The 21,312-nt window shown below is 47.7% G+C and overlaps 1 protein-coding gene across 1 annotated transcript; it reads right to left on the bottom strand.

Annotated features, from left to right (window-relative positions):
* Positions 1-435: 435 nt before the first annotated feature.
* LOC104507302 (ephrin type-B receptor 2) lies at positions 436-17,309 on the bottom strand. Its single transcript, XM_010148536.1, has 11 exons — positions 17,151-17,309; positions 16,631-16,793; positions 15,835-15,943; positions 15,586-15,653; positions 12,996-13,118; positions 12,338-12,585; positions 11,136-11,351; positions 8,132-8,281; positions 3,888-4,081; positions 3,400-3,555; positions 436-746 (listed from the first exon to the last, which is right to left on the bottom strand). The coding sequence occupies exons 1-11, from the start codon at positions 17,307-17,309 to the stop codon at positions 638-640; spliced, it is 1,695 nt and encodes a 564-aa protein (XP_010146838.1). The 3' UTR covers positions 436-637.
* Positions 17,310-21,312: the final 4,003 nt, after the last annotated feature.

The following is a 21,312-nucleotide window of genomic DNA, read 5'->3' as shown; positions in this document are numbered from 1 at the left end:
CTCTTCTAGTCTCAGTTTATTTGTTTAAAAAAAAAAGAGTCTTCAGCTTTTGAAGAAGTCCATCAATTTCTGAGATGCACTTCATTCCACAGCACCAAAGAACTTCAGCTCTCTCTCCCCTTTGATTTGCTAACAGAGCTTTTGGGAAGGACTGCTGGGTGCAGGACATGCCCAGACCTGCCATCCCAGTAAGAAAGAGAAGTGCTTCTCGTGACCTTTCTTTGCATTCATCTTCTTGAAAAAGTCTCATTGCTCCAGAGGTGTCTAGGCCCAGCTGCAGCAGCCTTGTGCAAGAGGAAATAGATGAAGCTGCTCTTTTCCTTTGGAGACTCCCATTGGTCTTGGAGCCCTTTTCAAGAATGCAATTGCTTTATTACTATTTAAAAATATGTCATAGGTTTTTTTTTTTCCCTTCAAAATAGTTATAATTTTTTGTTCCCTTTTTCCATTGCTTAAATTCTAGAAGCTCTTGATGTCTTCTCATTAATGATGACAGGGTGTTTCTTCCTGTTGCCATGATCCTCAGAGCAGCTGCCTGTCTCTGGTCCATGCAGAACACTCAAGAACTGGAGCTTGGACATACAGGGGCAAAGGGGAGCAGGGCCTCAAGGAAGAGGAGTAGGAGTATACGTAGCTATCAAACCTCCACAGACTGTATTTGGTTCATCTGTGCTCTCATCACCTGGATACTGTTCAGGATTTTTTTCTGGTGCCCTGCTAAAGTGACCCCAACTCGCAGAATGTCCCTTTGGGAGGAAAAGAAACAAACACTGCATAAATATTAGAAAACATTTTCCCACAGCAGAACAAACCCATGTATGAAAGTGGCCCTGGAGTGTGGTGTGTAGGGAGCTGAATCTCCACTTATTTATCCTATAAATGCAACAACTGCATGCAACCCTGGTGAAACCTCTACTGTTTCTGACTCTTCCTTGCTTATTCTCCCAATCTTTACATTTGCTAGCTACCTGTGGCAGCCCCAGAGTACTGGAAGCCTCAACAGAATGTGAAACTAAACACCACAGGATCTGCTACTGCTTATAAGTGAATTTGTGTTCGTAAAGCCTTGTGTTTTCTATTCTTATATCATTTTGATTCTTTCTCCATATGTTTGGATTCTCTATCTCATCCTGTGACACAGTAACCCATTTTTTCCATCCCTGGAGACATAAGTGGATAAGGAAGTGGCTTGATGGCCACACTCAAGAGAGTTGTGATCAACGGCTCGATGTCTAAGTGAAGACCAGAGATAAATGAAGTTCCTCAGGGGTCGGTATTGGGACTAGTGCTGCTCAACATCTTTGTTGGCAACATGGACAGTGGAATTGAGTGCACCCTCAGCAAGTTTGTGATGACACCAAGCTGTGTGCTGCGGTCGACACTCTGGAGGGAAGGGATGCCATCCAGAGGGACCTGGACAGGCTGGAGAGGTGGGACTGTGCCAACCTCCTGGAGTTCAACAAGGCCAAGGGCAAGGTCCTGCACCTGGGGTGGGGCAATCCCAAGCACTAGGACAGGCTGGGTGGAGAGTGGATAGAGAGCAGCCCTGAGCAGGCTCCCGCTCAGCAAAGCAACTGGAAACACGCTAGCACACTAAACAACTCTGGATGGTGTCCTTCACAGCGACTCCTTTTCTTTCTGTAAAGGCTTTCCATTTCCTGATCTGCCCCAGTCAGATGTGCTGAGCTATGGATTTTTCCTCCTTGGACAGGTTTGGCACTTTGACTTTTGCTTTTGTTCTGATTGGGAACATAGCCCAAAAAGTCTTCACTGACGTGTGTAAACCAGAGTAAGACTGTAGCCCTGTGCAACCCCGTGCTTCCTAAGCTTTCTGCCCTGCACACAATCCTGTCGTGGCCCAGGTGTCCCAGACTGCAGAAAAACCAGTGAGAAACCTTTCAAGTAGGTCAGTGTTGAAACCATGTGGATTCAATGAAATCAAACAGTCCTCAGTAAACATTTACACTTTGCTGACTATTCAAATTGGAAAACAGTGTCTCACGGCAATTCAGCTCCACTTAGAAGATTTACTTCTGCATAAGACCAGCAAACATTAGAAGGTGGTTTCAAGTAATGCTGCTGGATGATTTCCCAAGGAAAAAGGACTTGGAATACCCTTCTTTTATTTTTTCCAGCCAAGCAGGTAAGAAATGTGGAAGGGAGGTTTGCAAAAACTGGTGGGGACATGAGCTGAGGATACCCTTGTGATTGTGATGACACCTGGAGACTTGGAAGATACTGTGAAGGACATGGTAAGGAACTGGAAGAAGTGGCATTGAAGGGACACTGAGCATGTCTATGAAAAAACAGACTTCATTAGCTGGACAGACTGCAGAACTGTTTGCTGTTATACATATTTCAAATAGCACAACCTAGGCAGGTTTGGGTTGTGTTGCAGGTGTGATGTCACAGTTTGGTAAAAGTTCTTCTTCCCTGTCCTTCAGATTTTATGGACCCTCTTCCTGTTGTATGAACACAGCATGTAGTGTGCCAAAATCATCCCAGGGCTATAGAGTTGTACCACAGATGTACTGAAAGAGTCAGAATTGCCATGTGAATTGCCCGGCAGCAAATAAGGACAAAAAGCTAGAAAAAGTTGGTTTGGCTGTTTGTGAGAACAGATTCTGAATCACAGGTAGACTGAAAGTCTGGAATTAGGTACCAAATCCAAAAACCTTCCTGGTTACCAGGCTAGCACTTACAGATGGCTTTAATGCTTGATGCTTTCTTCAGCAGGGTTTCTAAAGCTAACTGCAACCAACCACAAATCTTTCACCAGAAGCATCAAAGCCCCAGCTAGCCCCAAGAGATTTCAGAAACCCACACAAATGGATTTCAGCTGCCTGCTTTCACTGAAGAACTTGCTAAGATTTTGTCACTGAGGGATGTTTTTAGTGGATGCAGGACAGTTCAGAACAAACTGGAAACCATCTGGACTTTCAGCGGCCTTTCTTAGGCAATAATTTGTTTGCAGTGTGCTTGTCTCCATCACCAATAAGCCATACATCCAAGAGGACTGTAAAGTATAAAAGTCCTCTCAAATCACTGGAGAATTGCCTGATGCTGGCCTGAAATCTCTATTTGTTCCATGTTGGGGTTTTAGAGATGCCTGTGGAGGTTTTCATTTTCACAGTGGGGACATGAAGTTTGATAGTGTGGAAATGAATTCTGCAGATACAGCGTGGCAGGCAGACACACAGTCTGGGGACAAGACAGAGCCTGCAGAACAAAGTAGTTCTGTAGAAACAGAATAGACTAAAAGTGGGTCCACAAAGCAGCAAATTCTATAAAAGTAAAACTACATAATGTGAAAATAAAAACTAATTCAATAGTGAACAATTGCTGTTAAACTACTGAGACTTTTCCTTGTGCTTTCAGACTAGAAGCCTGGGCACTTACTCTATGGTCATCTGAGATACTACGTCAAAGGTCGTGAAGCCAGCATTGGCAAAGGTCTCCTTGTACTGGCTCATCTTGATGGCATCCAGCCATTCATCCACAGTGTTGAAGCTGGTATAATCTGGGATTGTGCGGTCAAGTAGGGGGAGGTTCATCCTGAAACACAGAAATGGGCAATGAGCAGAAAACACAGCAGCAAGCACACGTATTTCTGCACCCTCCGTTAGGTGAAGGGACCTAGACCAGCATCATGCCTGCACGACACCATATTAAGAAGTACAGAAAGCATTCCATTCAACTGTGTAGAGCATCAGAGAAGTCTTTCTGGATCAGTCTGTACAGAAGAAGTAGGAGCCATCAATGGGATTTTAGAGTTGATTCTAAAATAGCTAGCCTATAGATATGCAAGGATGGTGCCCACCAGGACACAAAGGACAGCAGATCTGAAAATAGAAGCTAAAGGTCAAGAGGAAGACAGAGATACTTACCCAGAGGAGAGAGGTGCCATGGCTTTCAGGCTATTAGGATTTCGGATCATTTTATCTAAAGTGTTGACAATTTGCCCAAATTTGGGTCTGTGGTTTCGATCCTTCTGCCAACAGTCAAGCATCAGCTGGTGCAGGGCATTTGGACAATCCATAGGTGGTGGTAGCCGGTAGTCCTGCTCAATAGCATTTATCACCTGTGAGAAGAGCAAAAGAGATCAATACAGTGGCAATATAACATATTTAATTCATAATCTTCCTTTTCTTGGATCCTGAGGGTGATTGGCATGCCCAGAGGGGATACTGCATACAGCCCCCATACTGCAGTGGGGCTGCTCTGCCTTCACTTACTGCTGCATTTCATCTCAGCCACCTATTCTTGCAGCAACGCACTACTCTAACTCCCAGCCACCTGCATGTCATGTCATCCTGTAAGGTGATGCCAGCCTTGCTCAGCCAACATGCAGCCTTGGTGAGTACTTGTGATGAGCCATGCACATCAGTCTCCTAATCTGGGAAAAGAGAGCATCCCTGTTACCGTGACAAGGATGTGTGAACCCACAGCTCCAGACATGAGAAAGGGTTCATGTTTTTGGGCAGGTACACAGTACAGCACAACACCTCACTGGGAGGAGAACACACTTATCCAGTGTAGGATCTACTCATGAGTTACAGGCAGGAGAAGCTGCCCGTTTTCCTTCCTCCAGTGGTGCTTTCCTCTCCCGCCAACAACCCAGCCCTCCCTGGCGATGGTGTCATACCACAGGACAGGCCTGGTTGCACCAAGCCAGCACTAAGAGCTGGATCTCCCCACAGTCTTGTGTACATGCAAACTGAAGCACACAGTGGGGAGGACAAAGCATTTGGTCAGCAGGACCAGACACAGGAAAACTTTGCTACAGTATGCAGAGAAGGTTTGCGGCACACCTTGCCTAAGCCTTGCCACAGCTGCATGGGCCAGGAAGCTGGGAAGGGACTTTTTGCAAGGGCCTGTAGTGACAGGACAAGGGGTAACGGGTTTAAATTGAAATCAGGGAGGTTTAGATTAGATATCAGGAAGAAGTTCTTCATGGAGAGGGGGGGGAAGCACTGGAACAGGTTGCCCAGAGATGTTGTGGATGCCCCATCCCTGGAAGTGTCCAAGGCCAGGCTGGATGAGGCTTGGAGCAACCTGGTCTAGTGGAAGGTGTCCCTGCCCATGCTTGAGGACATGGTCTAGTGCGTATGGCGCTGGGTTGATGGTCGGACTAGATGATCTTACAGGGCTTTTCCAACTTTAGTGATTCTCTGATTCTGTGATCTTATGGTCATACACACAGCATGGACACTGAAAGGTGAGCAGAAGGATCCTTGCACACCACAAATAGACTTGTGCATGGCAACAAAAACCAGAAGTGAGAATAAAAAACAGAACTGAGGATATGGCAGTAACTGAAATCAGGGGTGGCACTTTGAAATGACCAACTCTTCACAGAAAGAAAAAAGAAAGAGGGAGATTGACAGAACTTCTCTCAGAGATCCAGAGGAATGACCTTGATGCCTCTGGCTATTATCACCATGTGATCAAGGCTGACATGGGTTTGTCCAGCCATGTCTTGCATACTTCCAAGGACAGAAATCTGACTGTTGAGCTACCCCAGAGCTGTACCACACTCTTGGGAAGGACTAGCCATACCCATATAGCAGTACAATTGAATACATTGTTGAGCAGGAAGGCTGCATAGAGAAAATAAAGGATACTGCAGTTGGGACTGAAAGAGCTGCAAGGAAGGCCTGGTAGAGAGGTGACACTGGAGGTGCTGTGGCACTAAAAGGCTGCTGCTCCAAGGGGGAGAGAGGTAGGTAGCAGATGCATCACAAGCAATCTAAGGTGTGAGGTGAGGAATCTGGTACAGTTCAAGATGGTCTGTGGCTTCAGGTAGAGAATGGATTAGGAGGATGCTCCAGACACTGATGTGTGTGGCCAAAGGGCTGGGCAGGCTGACCCGAGACAGATGGGGGCTGGCACCACTGCTGTCAAAATGTTCCAGATGGAAGGTGTCTTCCTCCTCTCTGCCCCCCTGGCCGGACACAGTGGTGCCCCACTGGGCCTGTGAAGGTCTGACTTGGGCACTGCGGGTGGGCTTTGTGCAGCTCTTGGCTCCTGTTCAGGGATTGTCCCAAGAGGTGCAAGCTGTCCCCTCCCCCAGCTCTCTGGATGGCAGATCTATCTGAGATAGAGGGGAGTGGAAGCATGGGGGGAGCAGGGCCGGGGAGGGTCATCACACAAGCATTAAGCAGTCATCTCTATCGTAGATGGAACAGTTTCCCAACAAGCTGCCTGTCTTGCTGCCATCAGACACATCCCGTGAGAGGGCCCATGCTGAACTCTCCATCTCTCTCCCCAGCCTCCCCAGGCACTCACACCCCAGGGTCAGGAGGCTAATCTGCAGTGAATGTCTGCCACATGCTCATTCAAAGGGAGGACCAGCTGCAATTAAGTGGTGACAGCTTCGGGGGTGCAATGTCCTGAGGCAAAAGTAGGGGAAGAAGAGACTGGGGACAGGCATCACGCAGCAAGATGTGCTGAGAAGACGGGCATGGGGTCTGCCATCCCCACCAACTGAATCGGCGCTGCTGCAGCACAGGGGTTGCAGCAGGAGAAACCATTGAGGGAAGAGGTCCAGGGGATGAGTACAAGAGAGATGGATGGCAGAAGGTTATGCATACAGAGGTATGCCAGGGAAGGGAAAAGACCAGTGACACCTGGCTCTGCTTAACACTGCAGACAATAATGAAGCCTTAACAGGAAGGGAATTGTCCTTTCTGAGAAGGGTACATCCATAACTCTCTTCCCTTTGGCTCAAAGAATTGATGCAAAAAATTTTCTGGTATGCCAGGGGCTGGGGCAAGCCTGTGAACAGCCAAAGGTGCTAAGATATCATCTATCTGCTCCAGGCATTAGGGACTCACTTGAGTAAATTTCCCACCAGGCACTAGGGAATAATTTGTCCCACTCTGGAAAAACTTGGACTGGTATGGATGGAGTCATATTGACTTGAAAAAGGTCTGATTTGCCACTTCGGCAGAAGAAGTTGCAAGAGTCAGGAGGAGCTTGGCTCTCACTCTCTTCCTGTAAGGCACTTTTTCAGGAGCCCACAGTACAATGGCGATGGAGGTGGCAGTCTGAAGGCTACCAATGGACTTCACAGACACAGCTCTGAAACAAGCTGGAAGCCAGGTAGATGCTGTAACATGCAGGTTTGCAAGACCCAGGCTTACAGCAGGGAAAGACAACAAGCCTTCTATGCACCAAGGGTCTACCCAGTTCCTTGGTCTTCGAGCCTGAGGGTTCAGGAGGCAAAGACTGCATGAAGAAGGGCAGCTTTCAGAGAGCCAATATTATAAGACACCTGTGAGCCCCACAACAAGGGGTCTTCTGGACATGCACGTGCAGGTGTAGTGCACTGTATGACACTCACTGCCACTAGATGGATGGACTTTGACCACCCAGGTATCAGGTCAAGAGAAACAGAGAGAATGGCATTGCTATAATGAAGGTGTGGACTATGACCACAGGTCATCCTTGCATGGAGGTAAGGGCTCACGAAAACTACCTGGGTCCCAGGGAGCATAACATTTTCACCTGAATTAGAGAAAGAGTCACGAAGTATTTAAAATGAAGCATGCTCTGAAATACTTCGTGGGTTTGGCTTCTAGCTGTGCACAAGTTGCTTGGCTTCTTGCACATTACTGTCCGAACTTGCCATGGGAGATTTAACGAACATCTAGTGGAAGATGTCCTTGACCATAGCAGAGGAAGTTGGACTAGATGATTTTTAAAGGTCCTTTCCAACTCAAACCACTCTATGACTCTGTAACAGACTTTCACCAAATGCCTGTGGTTTCTTGCAGACACAGATCTGCTTGCCGCTCCAGGAGCTCTCAGGTCAGTGGCAGCATTTCATTTTCCATCTGCCTGCTCCCTTTCCTCTTGAGCATCTGTTTACCACCCCTGAGTAATCCTGTCCTACTGCAGTGGGTGTAGGACAGTCCCTAACCTCTGTGACAGCAGCATAGTGGGACCAGAACAAAAGGCAAAGTCATCTCCATTACTTTACTTCTTCCAAAGGTGTTGACCTTGCGCACATCTCCCATGATAGTGAAGGTTCCGGACATGTCACAGGCTGGGACTAGCTGTAACCATGCTTTCGCCTTGCAATGCTCCCAATTTCAGTGTTTCCACTCCTTGTTTCTTAACAACTCACATCTTGATTGGTCATATCCCAGTAAGGCCGCTCGCCATACGACATCACCTCCCACATGACTATTCCGTAGCTCCACACATCACTGGCTGATGTGAATTTTCGATACTGAATTGCCTCAGGTGCTGTCCACCGTATTGGGATCTTCCCACCCTGCAGGAAAAAAAATGAGGACAGTAACAGAAAGAGAGTAACTGAAAAATATGTGTCCCCAAAATATTTGCCTCCAATAAGGTGGTAAAATCCTAGAAGGAAGGGACCATAGGATTATCTGTAACACTAGACCAGGATGGCTATGGCTTGTCTAGCTAAGCCTGGGAAACCTTCAAGGATGATGATTCCCCCCATTTGACCTGTCCAACGCTGCACCATCCTCTTTGGGAACAAGCTTTTCCTGTTATTCACCTTGAATGTCCAAGCTTCACCTTGAAGCCATGGTTTTATCTATTGCCCCATATCATATCATGTGATAGCACTGCAAACAGTTTGGAGCTGTCTTCTTTGTAACTACCTTTCAAGTACTGCAGGTCACTTATAGGTGTCCCTCAGCCTCCTCGTCAGCATATTAAACAAGCCCAACTCATTCCACCTGCCTACTGGTATAGCAAACTTCGGCATGACAAAATGCCCATTGCACTTGCAGAGTCTTTTGTAGAAAAATGAACGTCTACAAATGTAGAAAAATCCGAAGTGATCCTCTTTGAACCTCCCTTCATCCTTTTGCAGTCACATAGCTATCTCCAGAGCAGAATAAAAAGTATCCCAGCATCATCCTCTTCAGCTTTCTACATCTGTAGACTCTTTGAAGTCCGTGACATATCATCATCCTGAGCTGAAGTCCTGGTGTGTCAGTCTGTTGATATATACATGATCCAGCAGGTTTTGATCCTGCCAATTTCTGGAGACAGACAGACTGAACATCTTCTTTAGCATGACATGCTTGGTCACTGGTGGGAAATGGGATGGACTGGGTGGACAATGGGGTCTCTGTGATCCTGCTGGGCAACAGGAGCTCTGGAGACATCAGAAGGACTCTCCACATGCACAGCATGGAGACACAGGGATTGCAATGCTCTGCTTACGCCCTTGTAGTCTCCTGATTTTCCACCAGGGTCTTTGGATTGGAGACATTTACAACTCATGGGACTTTCTGAAGGGAAAATCTTTCTCTGTGATGGAAAATTAGCAATATTGGTTGTGTTTTGTGGCTGTGAGAAGATTAAGGAACATTTTATTTTGTCAATGAGTAACTACAATGTTAGGGTATCCTAGGACTTGATAGGTCTCAGACCCTATACATGCTCGAATAATGAAAAAAGTTAATGTTCCTTAATCTTCTCACAGCCACAAACTTCAGACAAAATATTTTGTTTTCCACAAGATGAGGAGACCAAGCATTCCATACCAAACATGATGTCCTCTCCATCAGGCATGCTCTTTAGACAGTTCTTGACAAGGATTTAAAAAATGTCTAAAAAGAAGTCCTAAAGTAGAAATTACAGACTGGGCATATTTGGAGGATCCTCATGGAACTCACTTCAGTGAGACCTCCCAGCTCTCTGGTGATCTGACCCAAATCTTCATCACCCTGTTGGAGAGGGACATCTTCCTAAGGTCCAGCATGAACATCCCAAGCCATAGCTTGTGGCTGTTACCCATCCATGGACACAAGGTCTCTGGGATAATTCTAATAAAAACCACACATGCATCTTGGACCATTTGAGCATGGTGCATTTTGAAGTGGAAGATACCATTACTTCTGGCACTCTGTTATAGTGGATGCACATATACTATCATTATAGGTAATATATTTCCTGCTACAGTGCCAACAATTCAAGAAGAATAAATTAGATATGACAGAAAGAAAAGTTATAGGCACAATAAGAGGAATAGAAAATAGCACTAAACTCCAGAAGCTCCCATGTATTTAGCTTAACAAAGGAAAAGTTAATTGGATGTACAGATCATGTTGTGAAAAAGAAATGTTGCTGGTGTTTCTATAAGCCATAGGATGACTGTATAATGGTGTTTGAAGATACACAAGTTCAAATGAGAATAAAAGCACATTTTTTTAGGTGTTTGTTAAGTATTCAACTACTGTTAGAATTCACTAAGAGCTATGCCATATATCTCATCACTGGCAGCTTCAAAGGTCTGGGAGAGATGATTTCCTATAGGTCATACCCCAGCTCTATCAACACTTATTTCCACGAAGTTCTCAGGCATTGTACGTAGGTGTTGCTTGGAGGCACTGATCCTGTAGCATCACTGTAGAGTGACGCTGCCTGCCTTTGCAAACAAAGGATATCTGTGAGAACTCCTGGCTGCAATCTTACTGAACAACAACAAAGTCTCCAAATTATCCTTTGGACCCTGAGAAAGGCCACAAGTATGTATGTCACTGGCACCATGGCGTTCCTGGGAAGCTGTCACATGATCATGAAGCCATTTCTGCAAATCTTTCTCTGTTTATATCTATAAAGACTCCCTGCAAGATCATTATCTAGTACTGCAGGGCTTCACCCAGCATGAATCCACACTTCAGTCTGTCATTCCTCGGGCTGAGCCCATGACATGACATGAAATGGACTGCAGGGTCTACGTCCATGACTGGAGAGCGATGGCGAAAAAACACCAGACTTGCTGCCCTGGTAAGAAATCTGTCAGGGCGGCATCTCGGAGGACCCCCAGCTGGGCCACGCTGGGCAAGAATAATGCATCATCCTAAGGGCTTTATCAGTGACATGTTTGCAGATATGTTTAGAAAGAAGGTTCAGTTATCCACAGCAGTGACTATAGGGTCCACCAACAGACACTGGACAGCTGGACAGGACCTTGCAAGAGAAAATCTTTCTTGGTTCATTTCATTGGTCATTCCCATCTGACACCTTATTTCCATTGTTGGCACCCTCAAAAAGTCCTCCTCACATCCCTCCCCACTTTCCCTCTCTCTCCCCGACTCCTTCCTTCACCTCCCATCCCTCCCACTCTGGAATAGCAGCTTTACCAGTGCACTGGTGTAGGTGGGATCAGAGGTGTCGTCCTCCAGAAAACGGGAGAGGCCAAAGTCAGACACTTTGCAGACCAGGTTGCTGTTCACCAGGATGTTGCGGGCAGCCAGGTCCCGGTGCACGTAGTTCATATCGGCCAGGTACTTCATGCCTGCCGCGATGCCCCGCAACATGCCCACCAGCTGGATCACTGTGAACTGCCCATCGTTTTGCTTAGGGGAAGATAAGGAAAGAGTTCACATGAGAGATCAAATTCACAGTCTGCCATGGTCCAGCAAACAGCCAGTAGCCTCTTCCTACGTTGCATGACAAGACACAGCTATGCCATAGATACCCAAGTTCCCTCTCAAAGTAAGAGGGTGGAGAGTGGAGAGCTCACAGGGACTGGAAATCATCCTCACACACCCTGTGGGCATCACTACTGATGGCTGCTGTCATCCAAACGTGGCAGATCTGCCACACCTTGCACAGGAGCATTCGGAGGGAGAAATTTACAAGGGCCTGTAGTGACAGGACAAGGGGTAATGGGTTTAAATTGAAAGTGGGGAGATTCAGATTGGACATCAGGAAAAAGTTCTTCCTGGAGAGGGTGGGGAGGCACTGGGACAGGTTGCCCAGAGAAGCTGTGGATGCCCCATCCCTGGAAGTGTCCAAGGCCAGGCTGGATGAGGCTTGGAGCAACCTGGTCTAGTGCACGGCGTCCCTGCCCATGGCTGGGGGGGGGCAGAACTAGATAATCTTTAAGGTCCTTTCCAACCCAAACCAGTCTATGAATCTACTCCTATTAAGCAGCTTACCTCCCTTCAACACAGTGAATTATCCATTTCAAACTGAGACCTATAAATATTTAGACAGAGCAGCTGGAGGTGGAGTCCTGCTGTGTTATGCCACATCAGACTGTCCCTCCATGCCCACAGAGGCAGAGTTTGTACATGTATCCACGGGCATGCATACAGGTAGGCACAGCGTTTCGCTAGTATGTCTGTCCAGACACACGTTACAGATGACAGCCTTGATGCCACCTCCACCTCTGTTACTGAGACACACACCTCTGGACTATGCAGCAACTGCCCCAGTGGAAGATGACGCTGGGCAGTGAAGGGAACTGTTATACTGGCATAGGGCAGGGAACCTTTCCCTCCAGTCCTCCTCTAGCCCAACACAATCTCTGGAGTTGCACGCTCCTAGGATGTCATACCCTCAAGAAGGAGTCCAGTGAGCCATTCTCCATGAACTCAGTAATGATCATGACTGGTGAACTCTTGGTCACCACGCCTTCCAGGTGGATGACATTTGGATGGTCAAACTGCCCCATGATGCTGGCTTCACTCAAGAAGTCCCGTCTCTGCTTCTCTGTGTAACCAGACTTCAGGGTCTTGATGGCCACAAAGATCTCTCTTTTGCCTGGAAGCTTGAGATGCCCACTGCACACCTCACCAAACTCCCCTGTGAACAGAGAGGGAAACAAGGCTTGTCAGCCTCCCAGACTTCTGCCTTTCTCCCTGATGGACCCTGTTCCTACAGGCTCCAGCTGTGCCCACCCTGTATGCCTCTGGGCTGACCGCCCACCATCTGATCTGTGCTTCCACCCTCACTCCACACCAAAGACCTCCCTTAAGGTGGACTCATCATTGGTGAGGAGCACTGAACATCAGATTATATGCACCAGGGAACCCCTTGTCTCCAGCACTGGATGTACTTGCTCCTCCAGCACTGGACCACCTCGCTTCTGCTAGTCCAGGCTGGAGCTAACTGGACCTTACTGAGTACACGTAAGTCTAAATCCCCACCAAAGCCTGAGATCACAAAGGAGACTGTGCTGCTGAGGGCCAGAGAGACATTTACAGTTCACCCACCTGCCCCGATCACCTGCTCGATTTTGACACAAGAGATATCGATTTCTTTTGCAAATTCCCTCACAGCCTCATTGGGATCTTCATAGGTGAATGGATCAATATAAATCTTCATCCCTGGAGTCACTGCATAAAGGTGAGGGAGACAGTCAGACAGACAGATGCAAACAGAACGACTGATGGCTGGCATCAACGAAACGAGAAACCTATTTCTGTGGGGGTCTTTTTTACCTCAGTGGTAAGTTGCACAATTAAGGGCATGAAGCAGACATAGCAAAGCAGTTTGAGAAAGAACGTGCAGAGATATGTTTGCACAAGACTACTGAAGTTGGATTCTAATCAATATTGGCCCATAAGTCATTGCTGGGACGGTGGAGACCTGCAGTGTTAGCTAGGACTACAAACTGTGACCACAGAGAACCACACCTCCTCTGCAGCAGGATTCTGCTTTAGCACAACCAGAGGAAAAGCAAGAGAAGCATTTGCTCTCAGGAGAGCATGCACAGACACACCAAGGTCACACCATGCTGCAAGACTGCAAGAGGACCATTTGTAGAGACTGCAGTCCTGCCCTAGTCCTGCCTTCTTTCTGCACTGCTGCTACCTCAGCACACCATGCCATCAGAGGCATGGGAAGTGATGGAGGAGACCTGAGCTCAGCACTCAAAGCAGGAGATGGTGAGGGTCTGCCTTGGGATGTAAACTGAGGATGCTCTTGGTTCTCTACATGGAGATCTATAGGGGAGGCAGCTCTAGGTGCTTGGTCCTACTGACACAGCCACCAAGCCAGATTCACTGCTCTACGGGGGTGTCTGTGATCCTTCCAGGGGCAATGCAAGCAGGATGGACAGTCCAGGTTCCTGTTCTCCTGACAGGTAACCCTGCCTGAGGCTGGTTTCCCTCTTGGTAGCCTCAACACAGCCATGACAACCTGTAGAGGACACTGGGGAAATCGCAAAAGACAAGCTCTTCTTTCTAGTCGACCAGAAGATAAAACAATATTCTTATGTGAAAGGCAATGACCATGGGACATGGTGAGGTTGGACTGCACACTGCCTACACCGTGGGACAGCTCTCACGTGCAGTCCTGCAGTTCTCCCCTTGCTATGCTCATTTTGACGGCCGCTGGCTTGCCTCCACACTGGGGGTATTTGGAGAACTTACAGCAAACTGAATAAGGAGGCCAACAGAGAACCAGAGGCATAACTCTCAGCTCCACATGTGGGATGCTAGTAAGATTATGAGGAGTTGTTACGATGCTTACAGGGCTTACAGGCTCCCCATGTCCTGACAATTTGCTAACCTTAAGCTGTAGCCTCTCCACAGCTATCACTGCTGGGGAGCTGAGCATGGACTGTGCTTTGGACTGGCATCTTGAGTGATGATGTGGCTAAAAGGCACCCCAGGCCTGCTATCAGTTCATCTGCACCTGGTGGCATGGACCCTGTTGAAACAGTCACAGAGGCGCAGCTATCAATGCCATCCCAGCCTGAAGCTGTTGTGTTATGCACCAGACCCCATGAGAAAGAGTGAATGTACGTTCACACATGCAGCATGGACCGACAAACAACTGAGAGATGCATTTACATAATCTTTCTTGAAGAGTGTCATTTTTCCTGGGAAGTTATAGCAATGCAGCCAGCACACTGCTGCAGTTCAGTGCCCTGCCTTTTGGGAAATGTTTCCCAGGTAAATGAAGAAGCAACAGTGAGTCCTGTGCTGAAACACTACTGATGTTTTCCATTTTCTGAACAAGACACAGATCAATACAGGAACATGGTATAGAAAAGAAGGAAATCCTGAAGCTGAAAGTATAACATGAAGTAAATAACAATACAGACTCCAACAAAGCAGGATTATAGCAACAGGTCTTTAGTGAGGCAGGATAAAGGCGTTGCAGAGGGCATGCAGCCAGAGGTTAATGAGGGAAAGAAGGATGCATTGGAGTGAGGCAAGGGTATACAGCAAGGTCTTAAGCAGAAATGCTGGATGCGAGGGAGTGCCTTGCACTACAAAAGGATGTTGGAAGGGGGAGGCTGCAAGAGACGGCATGTTATGTATTGTATTATATACCTATACATAGATATATGTCATATCTACTAGGATTCTGGGATGGAGCTTTAGCAAAGGCATTATGAGATAGGTGGATTCCTGCACTCTGCAGAATGTGGGCAGGTTGGGAAAGGGGTCCCGCTGCTGCCCACAAGCTGAGAAAAGCTCAGGAATCAGAGTAGCAAGACAAGGTGTGGTGGCAGGGGCTGCACACAGAGGAGGGTGAGGCTTCAGGGGCATGTGGAGGGGTGTGTGCTGGACGTTGCAGGGGTTTGTAGGGCATGCACAAGTGTTCACTGCATAGTTGGCACCGACAGCATGCAGATCTGGAGAGCATGGACTCTACGAGGCAGGGCAGGGATCTGTCACAGGGGACTGCTGGGGATCTAGACAGCATGGAGGTCCTCCTGTCTACACATGCACATGCCTGCCCATCTAGATGGCCTGAGCCCTCCCCGCACACCACAAGGAATGAGTGAACAGGAACACAAACCAAAGAGAGAGCGGACCCCCAGGCCTGGTGGGGGGCTGCGGTACGTACTGTGGCCACTGGTATAGTGCTGCAGCTTGTCAGTGTACTCAGAGTCAGCACGCTCAAAGCCCCGTCTTCTGGAAAGAAAGGGAGTCCTGAGAACCAGTACAGGTCCGTCGGAGCTGAGAGATGCACTGCAGGGACACCTCTTTCCCCCTTCACCTTCTGGTCCGCATCCCCTCCCCTAACTCTGCCACCCTCTGTCTCTAGTCACCATCCCCTTGCACAGCCCCAGGTCGTGCGCTCAGACTGCCCTACCTGTTGCACACAATAACAATGACGACTACAGCAATGAGGAACACCAGTCCTGCTGCAGAGGAGCCGATGATGAGTGGCAGCTTCTCCTGGACACTGGTCTGGTACTCAGCTGGCGCACAAGGAAAAGGGAACTGGTTACTGTGGCACAGGATGGGCTTACACTAAGGAGTTCGTCAGGTGCATGGCCCTGAGCACTGCCCTATGTTTTGCATGGCTAGCGCGTATAGATTTCCTGGCACAGTTTTGGTCTGGGACTATAGATTTCCTGGCATGGTTTTAGTTATGCTAGTGCTGTCCCAGGCATAGCGCATATTGGCTATGACAGGGGATGTGCCCCAGTAGGAAGGTTGAAGGCAGCTATGCCTTTTGGGTGGGAAACTTTAGTCCCATGGATACACGCTGTGCCTTGTTACCTGGCTGCAGGGCCAGAAAACTGGCTTTGCCTGTTACATTTACAGAACAAATTTAGAAAATAGAGACCCAGGTCTGCGTTTGTCATCAACACTGTGCAGATGAAAATCATAAATTTTGTTTCCTCTAAATCCAACAGAGTGGGCACGTCCCCATGCCACAAAAGCTCAGCAGAACTTGGCCTAGGCTACATGATTCCCTGCATGGACCACAGAGTGTCCACGCCTCTCTCCAGGTCTTGCCAGGTCGAATAAATGCATATTACTTGTCAATGCAACCTTGAAGGAATTAACAGCAAGGGGACCAGCACTGCTATCATTGCATCTCCATCTTGTTCATCTCTCTACACCATGTCACCTTTATGCAGAGGCAGCTGAAGACTCACCTTCAGTCATGGTCTGGAAATACATCTTGCCACTATACCGGCCATACCCAGCCACTGTACGCGCCCGCACCTGGAAGACGTAGATGGTGCCAGCTTTGAGGTTTTGCACTACCACAGTGTTGGTGGGGCTCTTCACTATTGTTGAATTTAACTCGCTCAAATCCTGCCAAGAAAATACAAATCCGTCATCAGAAAAATGAGTCCAGAATCAGGAACTGCATTTTTAAGAGGAGAAAGTGCAGGAGACCAGGGTAGTGTGGGTGGAAAGTACATCGTGGGGAGACCATGGGCCTGAACAAGCAATTAATTCTTCCAAGCCGGCCTCCCAGCAGGGAGCCACACAAGCAGGCATGGATATCTCTGGGCTACCCACCACCTCTCAGGAAAGGCTCTGATGAAGGTGCTAGCTAGAAACCTCCTATCACTTCCCCAAGTCTTGAGCTCAGTGGGGAGGAAGCTCAATGGGAACTGCTTCCTTCTTCTGCGACCATTTTCTCACAGCACTGTCCTTCTTCCTCACCCTCTCCTGTGCCTGATCCAGCCTTAGCACCCTCTCCATTTGCTCTTCCCCATCTCCCTTTGCCTGTGCTGGAGGTAAAGCCCATCTGAACACACGGTTTTGGATCTCAGAAGTACTGCTACCATCCACCAGCCCAAGCCCTGCTTCAACAGGGACCATGGCTCCATGGCTCGTTTTTCAAAGCTGGGGCACCCAAGAGCATATTCAAAAATTACAATGAGACTATTTCCAAATTTCTGTCCCACTCCTTGTGTGCAGTTTTTCTAGCTGAGGACCTGAGCAGTCATTCATATCACAATGGTATAGATGGTATTGCACTTGTGTAGATGACGGATCCATCACTGCCCTTAGTAACTGTGCCCTTAGCTGAGCATCCAGAAGCAGTAGTGGATGGGCCAGGATCTCCTTGTGCTAGCCACTGCAGAGGGGAACAGACAGTCCCTGTTCCCCTCTAAGGGGACAAAGCAGGCCAGCTAAGGAGGATGAGAGATGGTACTGAATATGGTGCTTCCTAAGATCCGTACAAGGTGGCCAGGTGCCTGGCAGCCATGAAGTCCTGAAAGTCAGTGCAAAGCAGCAATGTATGCAAACAGCATGACATTTCCGGAAAACAGAAAAATATTAGGAAAGCCAAGCCGTACGAGTCTCCATAAAAGGAGACGTGGGCATGGAATCAAATTTCTGTAGCTATGTTGAAAGTTCTCATCCTTTCTGGTAACACCGCCTTGGCAGGATCACTGGCTGGAATAGGTCAGCAGCTGATAGCTCAAAATCTGAGCTGGCAAGTTTCCAAGTGAGTCCCTGCGACCTGCTAACTTCACGTCACTGCAAAGGGCTCAGCAAACCCAAGAACTCCTGCCACACAGACTCACCATTGAGGTGAGAGAACATCACAAGAAGTTGGCAGGGACTGGCAGAAAGAACTCAAGACACATGGTTTGCACACTCCCATTAAGTGAGACTGAGAGTGTGATCAAGGGACTGGGCTTTGGTCTCAGCTGTGAAACTCCACTGGGGGTCATGGAGGAATTTATTCTTGTCCTGTGCTACCACAACATCAGAGTGAAACTCTCATCGAGGAACGAAGCATCCACTCTTCCTCAACAATTTCTTCTGCAGTGGACAGAGGGTATCAAAGAGGCAATCAGGCAGATGGTCCTATCTTGTGATGAACCAAGGTTTTCTCACACAAATGTGTAACTTACACAGCTGTTTCTCTCTTGTGCTGCTTTGGCTGCCAGCAGGCAACAGTGAAGCAGATGTCAATGGAGAGTCTTGCACCCAACTTTGCACACCCTTTGCCTGGAGGGGGCAGTGTCCTCAGCCTCCTCAGCTGCGGGACCACAGGATGAGTCAAAGGTTGTCTTGCCTGCCAAAAAAAAGATGCACTTTGCCATTGGGGGCTGCTGGTCTCCTTTCTTTTCCACTCTCCACATTGCTAGCCATCTGGTGACCTTGCTTTCATGTTCACCTCATGTTTCTGAGAACAGCATGGGTGCCTTCACTCAGAGGATCTTCTGCAGAGCCAGAAGCTGTGGTACCGGCAACATTAGAAGCCCACAGTCATTCCAGACCATGCTGAACCAATGTTCTCTTCATGTTCCTGGGAGAGATTCGTGCTTTCTCGATTAATCATTGTGTTGGAGCAGAATTGCAAGTGCACTGGCATTTGAAAGATGGATTATATTTATGACCCGTTTTTGTGCAGACTATTTGCCTCAAAGCTGCAAAGCAGCTGAAAGACAACATTCATGGAGTTAATTTTTTCTTGCATTAAGCTTTTGATTGAGCAGTGCTGTGGTGTGGATGGCTGGTAGGAGTGGTCTGGCAGGAATGTGTTTCTTCAAGTGCAGTCAAACTGACAGGTCTGGAAATGCCAATGCCACATCATTCTGCAGGGTAATCCAGAGCAGCTCTGCAAATGCCTGTGAGACCTCCACTATTAAGAGTGTCCAGGAACAGTTTTCTCTTCTAAAAACTACAACATCAGTTTTATGCATCTGGACCTGGCACTGAAGGTACCTAGGTCTCACTGGGGTGTTTGAGAATTAGACTAATGACAATGAAAACCTCAAGTACAGGTACACAGACAAGAAAAATCAAGACATGATGAGCACACACAAAACTGATTGCCTTGTTTGTCTGATCAGGTCTCAGCACTCCCCTAGACCTTTCCCAGTCAGGCTAAGAGAGAAATAGGTCAGGAAATGTAAGGGCTTGGATGAATCCTCCCAGGCCCTTGGATGGCAGTAACAAAGAGTTGTTTTAAAATCATTTGTCCAACTGCTTGAGGGAAACTCATCCCTGCTCCTGGATGACTTTAAATTGAATGCAATGGGCATGCTTTCAAGACAGTTTATACCCTGGGAAATTGATGTCTCTCTATCTGAGGAAGGTGTGCTCCTGACTGGGCTCTCCTTTAATCCCAGACCACAAGGAAAGCACATTTACACCTCTCCACTCTCCCTTATCAAACCTGTTCTTTCCCCTTGGCATATTGCTCAGCCATCACCTCACGATCCATGAAGTGCATTCACTTCAAACACTCCTCTTTCACCCCTCTGAACTTCTCCATCAGGTCCAGGGTATCCCAGGTGATTTCAAGTCCGAGTCCAAGCTATTGTTTTTTACAGGTCTGTTTTGTTTTGTTGTTTCCCGCTGATTTTGGTTTGAGTTTGGAAAACTTAATTCAGAATAACACACTTCCTATTTCCTCATAATTTTGATTCTGAGTCCTCATATGGTTCCCCTTCCCATGAGTCAAATTTAAGCCGAAGACAAAGTCTGATCAACAAAGAGTTTCTTGAAACATGGATAGTCTGTGAAATGCCCAAAGGATTTGCAAAAATAGTTTCTAAAAAGTCATGTTTTATCAGCCAAAAAAAAAAAAAAGGCCCAAGAAAAATGTCAGCTGACTTAATTTGGCAGACAGCTCCTCTGTGTGTCTGCACAGCAGCAATCTGCTGTGGTTTCTGAAGCAAACAGAGCCACACGTACAAAGTGAGTCCAAGCCTGTGTGCCAAATCATCACACATATCTGGGTTTCAGACCCCATGGGTTGATAAATAAGTGTGTTAGGAGAGATACTCAGATGTGGTAACAGGATCCTGCCAGCCATCCTGGGAATGGATCCGTGGAGTCCACAGCGCCCGGCTTCTCAAGGCCAACACCACTTGTGGGGAGATCTCAAGAGCATTTGGCCTTCCAGCCAAGTATCTACTCAAGTGTGGTGTGGTAAGAGCATCTGATGCCTCTCACAAGAAAACCGAGCTCTGGATAGAAGCAGCGTGGATCCCAGGCAGGGACTGGGACTGCAGGAAAGCTACTGCAGGGCTCTGTGGAAAAGTTTCCTCTTAATCTTCTTATCTTTTAGTCTTTCCCAGACAGAGGTCCCTCCAAGGGTTTGGGAAGCACGGGAGGTTGGGACATTCCAGATCTTGTTCCATCCTGGCAACAGGTGGGAAACACCAGGCAGCAGCTTTGGACCCAGGCTCAGGGATGTCTCTATCCAACACTGCAGTCTGGAGACCAGGGAAGTCCTCTGAGCCAGCCCAGGAGCAGTGCTTCCAGCCGTCCTTGGTACGAGCCCTGGTGACATCCAGTTCTGGGGATGCAAAGGCTCCTGCCAGAAGCTCCTGGGCACCACAAAGGCTACAGCCAGCTCTACTCCCATCTCCACCTCCACCTGCCACAGGTCACCGTTCTCCCACCCCTCAGCCCCCCAGCCAACCCATGCCCTTTCCCCAGCATCAAAGCGCTCCTATGCCTGCTAAAACATTTGCATTGGTGACCAAACTGGGCACGAGGGATGGGTTGAATGTCCTCAAAACAATTGCAAAATGGGTAACTTAGTACATACCTTAAGCCTGATCATTTTGCATAACAAGGAGATGTAATTATTCTTTGCAGTGTTTGACACTGCAGTGGGTTTCCAGTTCCCATACTCTGTGATGAATTTGGAAACTCTGGACAAAAATGACTACACCCTCTCTAAATGAAGACAACACTCACTTTTTAATAAGATAAACATTGGCAGGTGCCTCTTAGAGGTAAAAAAAAATACATTAAGGAGAGGACCATAGACAGCAGACATGTCATTCAGTGTTTGCATAACAATCTGCACTGATTTGCTCCAACTACATGGGAAAGAAAAACAATTGTG

The sequence above is a fragment of the Eurypyga helias genome, unplaced genomic scaffold (assembly GCF_000690775.1).
Source record: "Eurypyga helias isolate BGI_N326 unplaced genomic scaffold, ASM69077v1 scaffold14553, whole genome shotgun sequence".
Classification (NCBI taxonomy): Eukaryota; Metazoa; Chordata; class Aves; order Eurypygiformes; family Eurypygidae; genus Eurypyga; species Eurypyga helias.
This window is presented reverse-complemented; position numbering and strand designations above follow the sequence as displayed.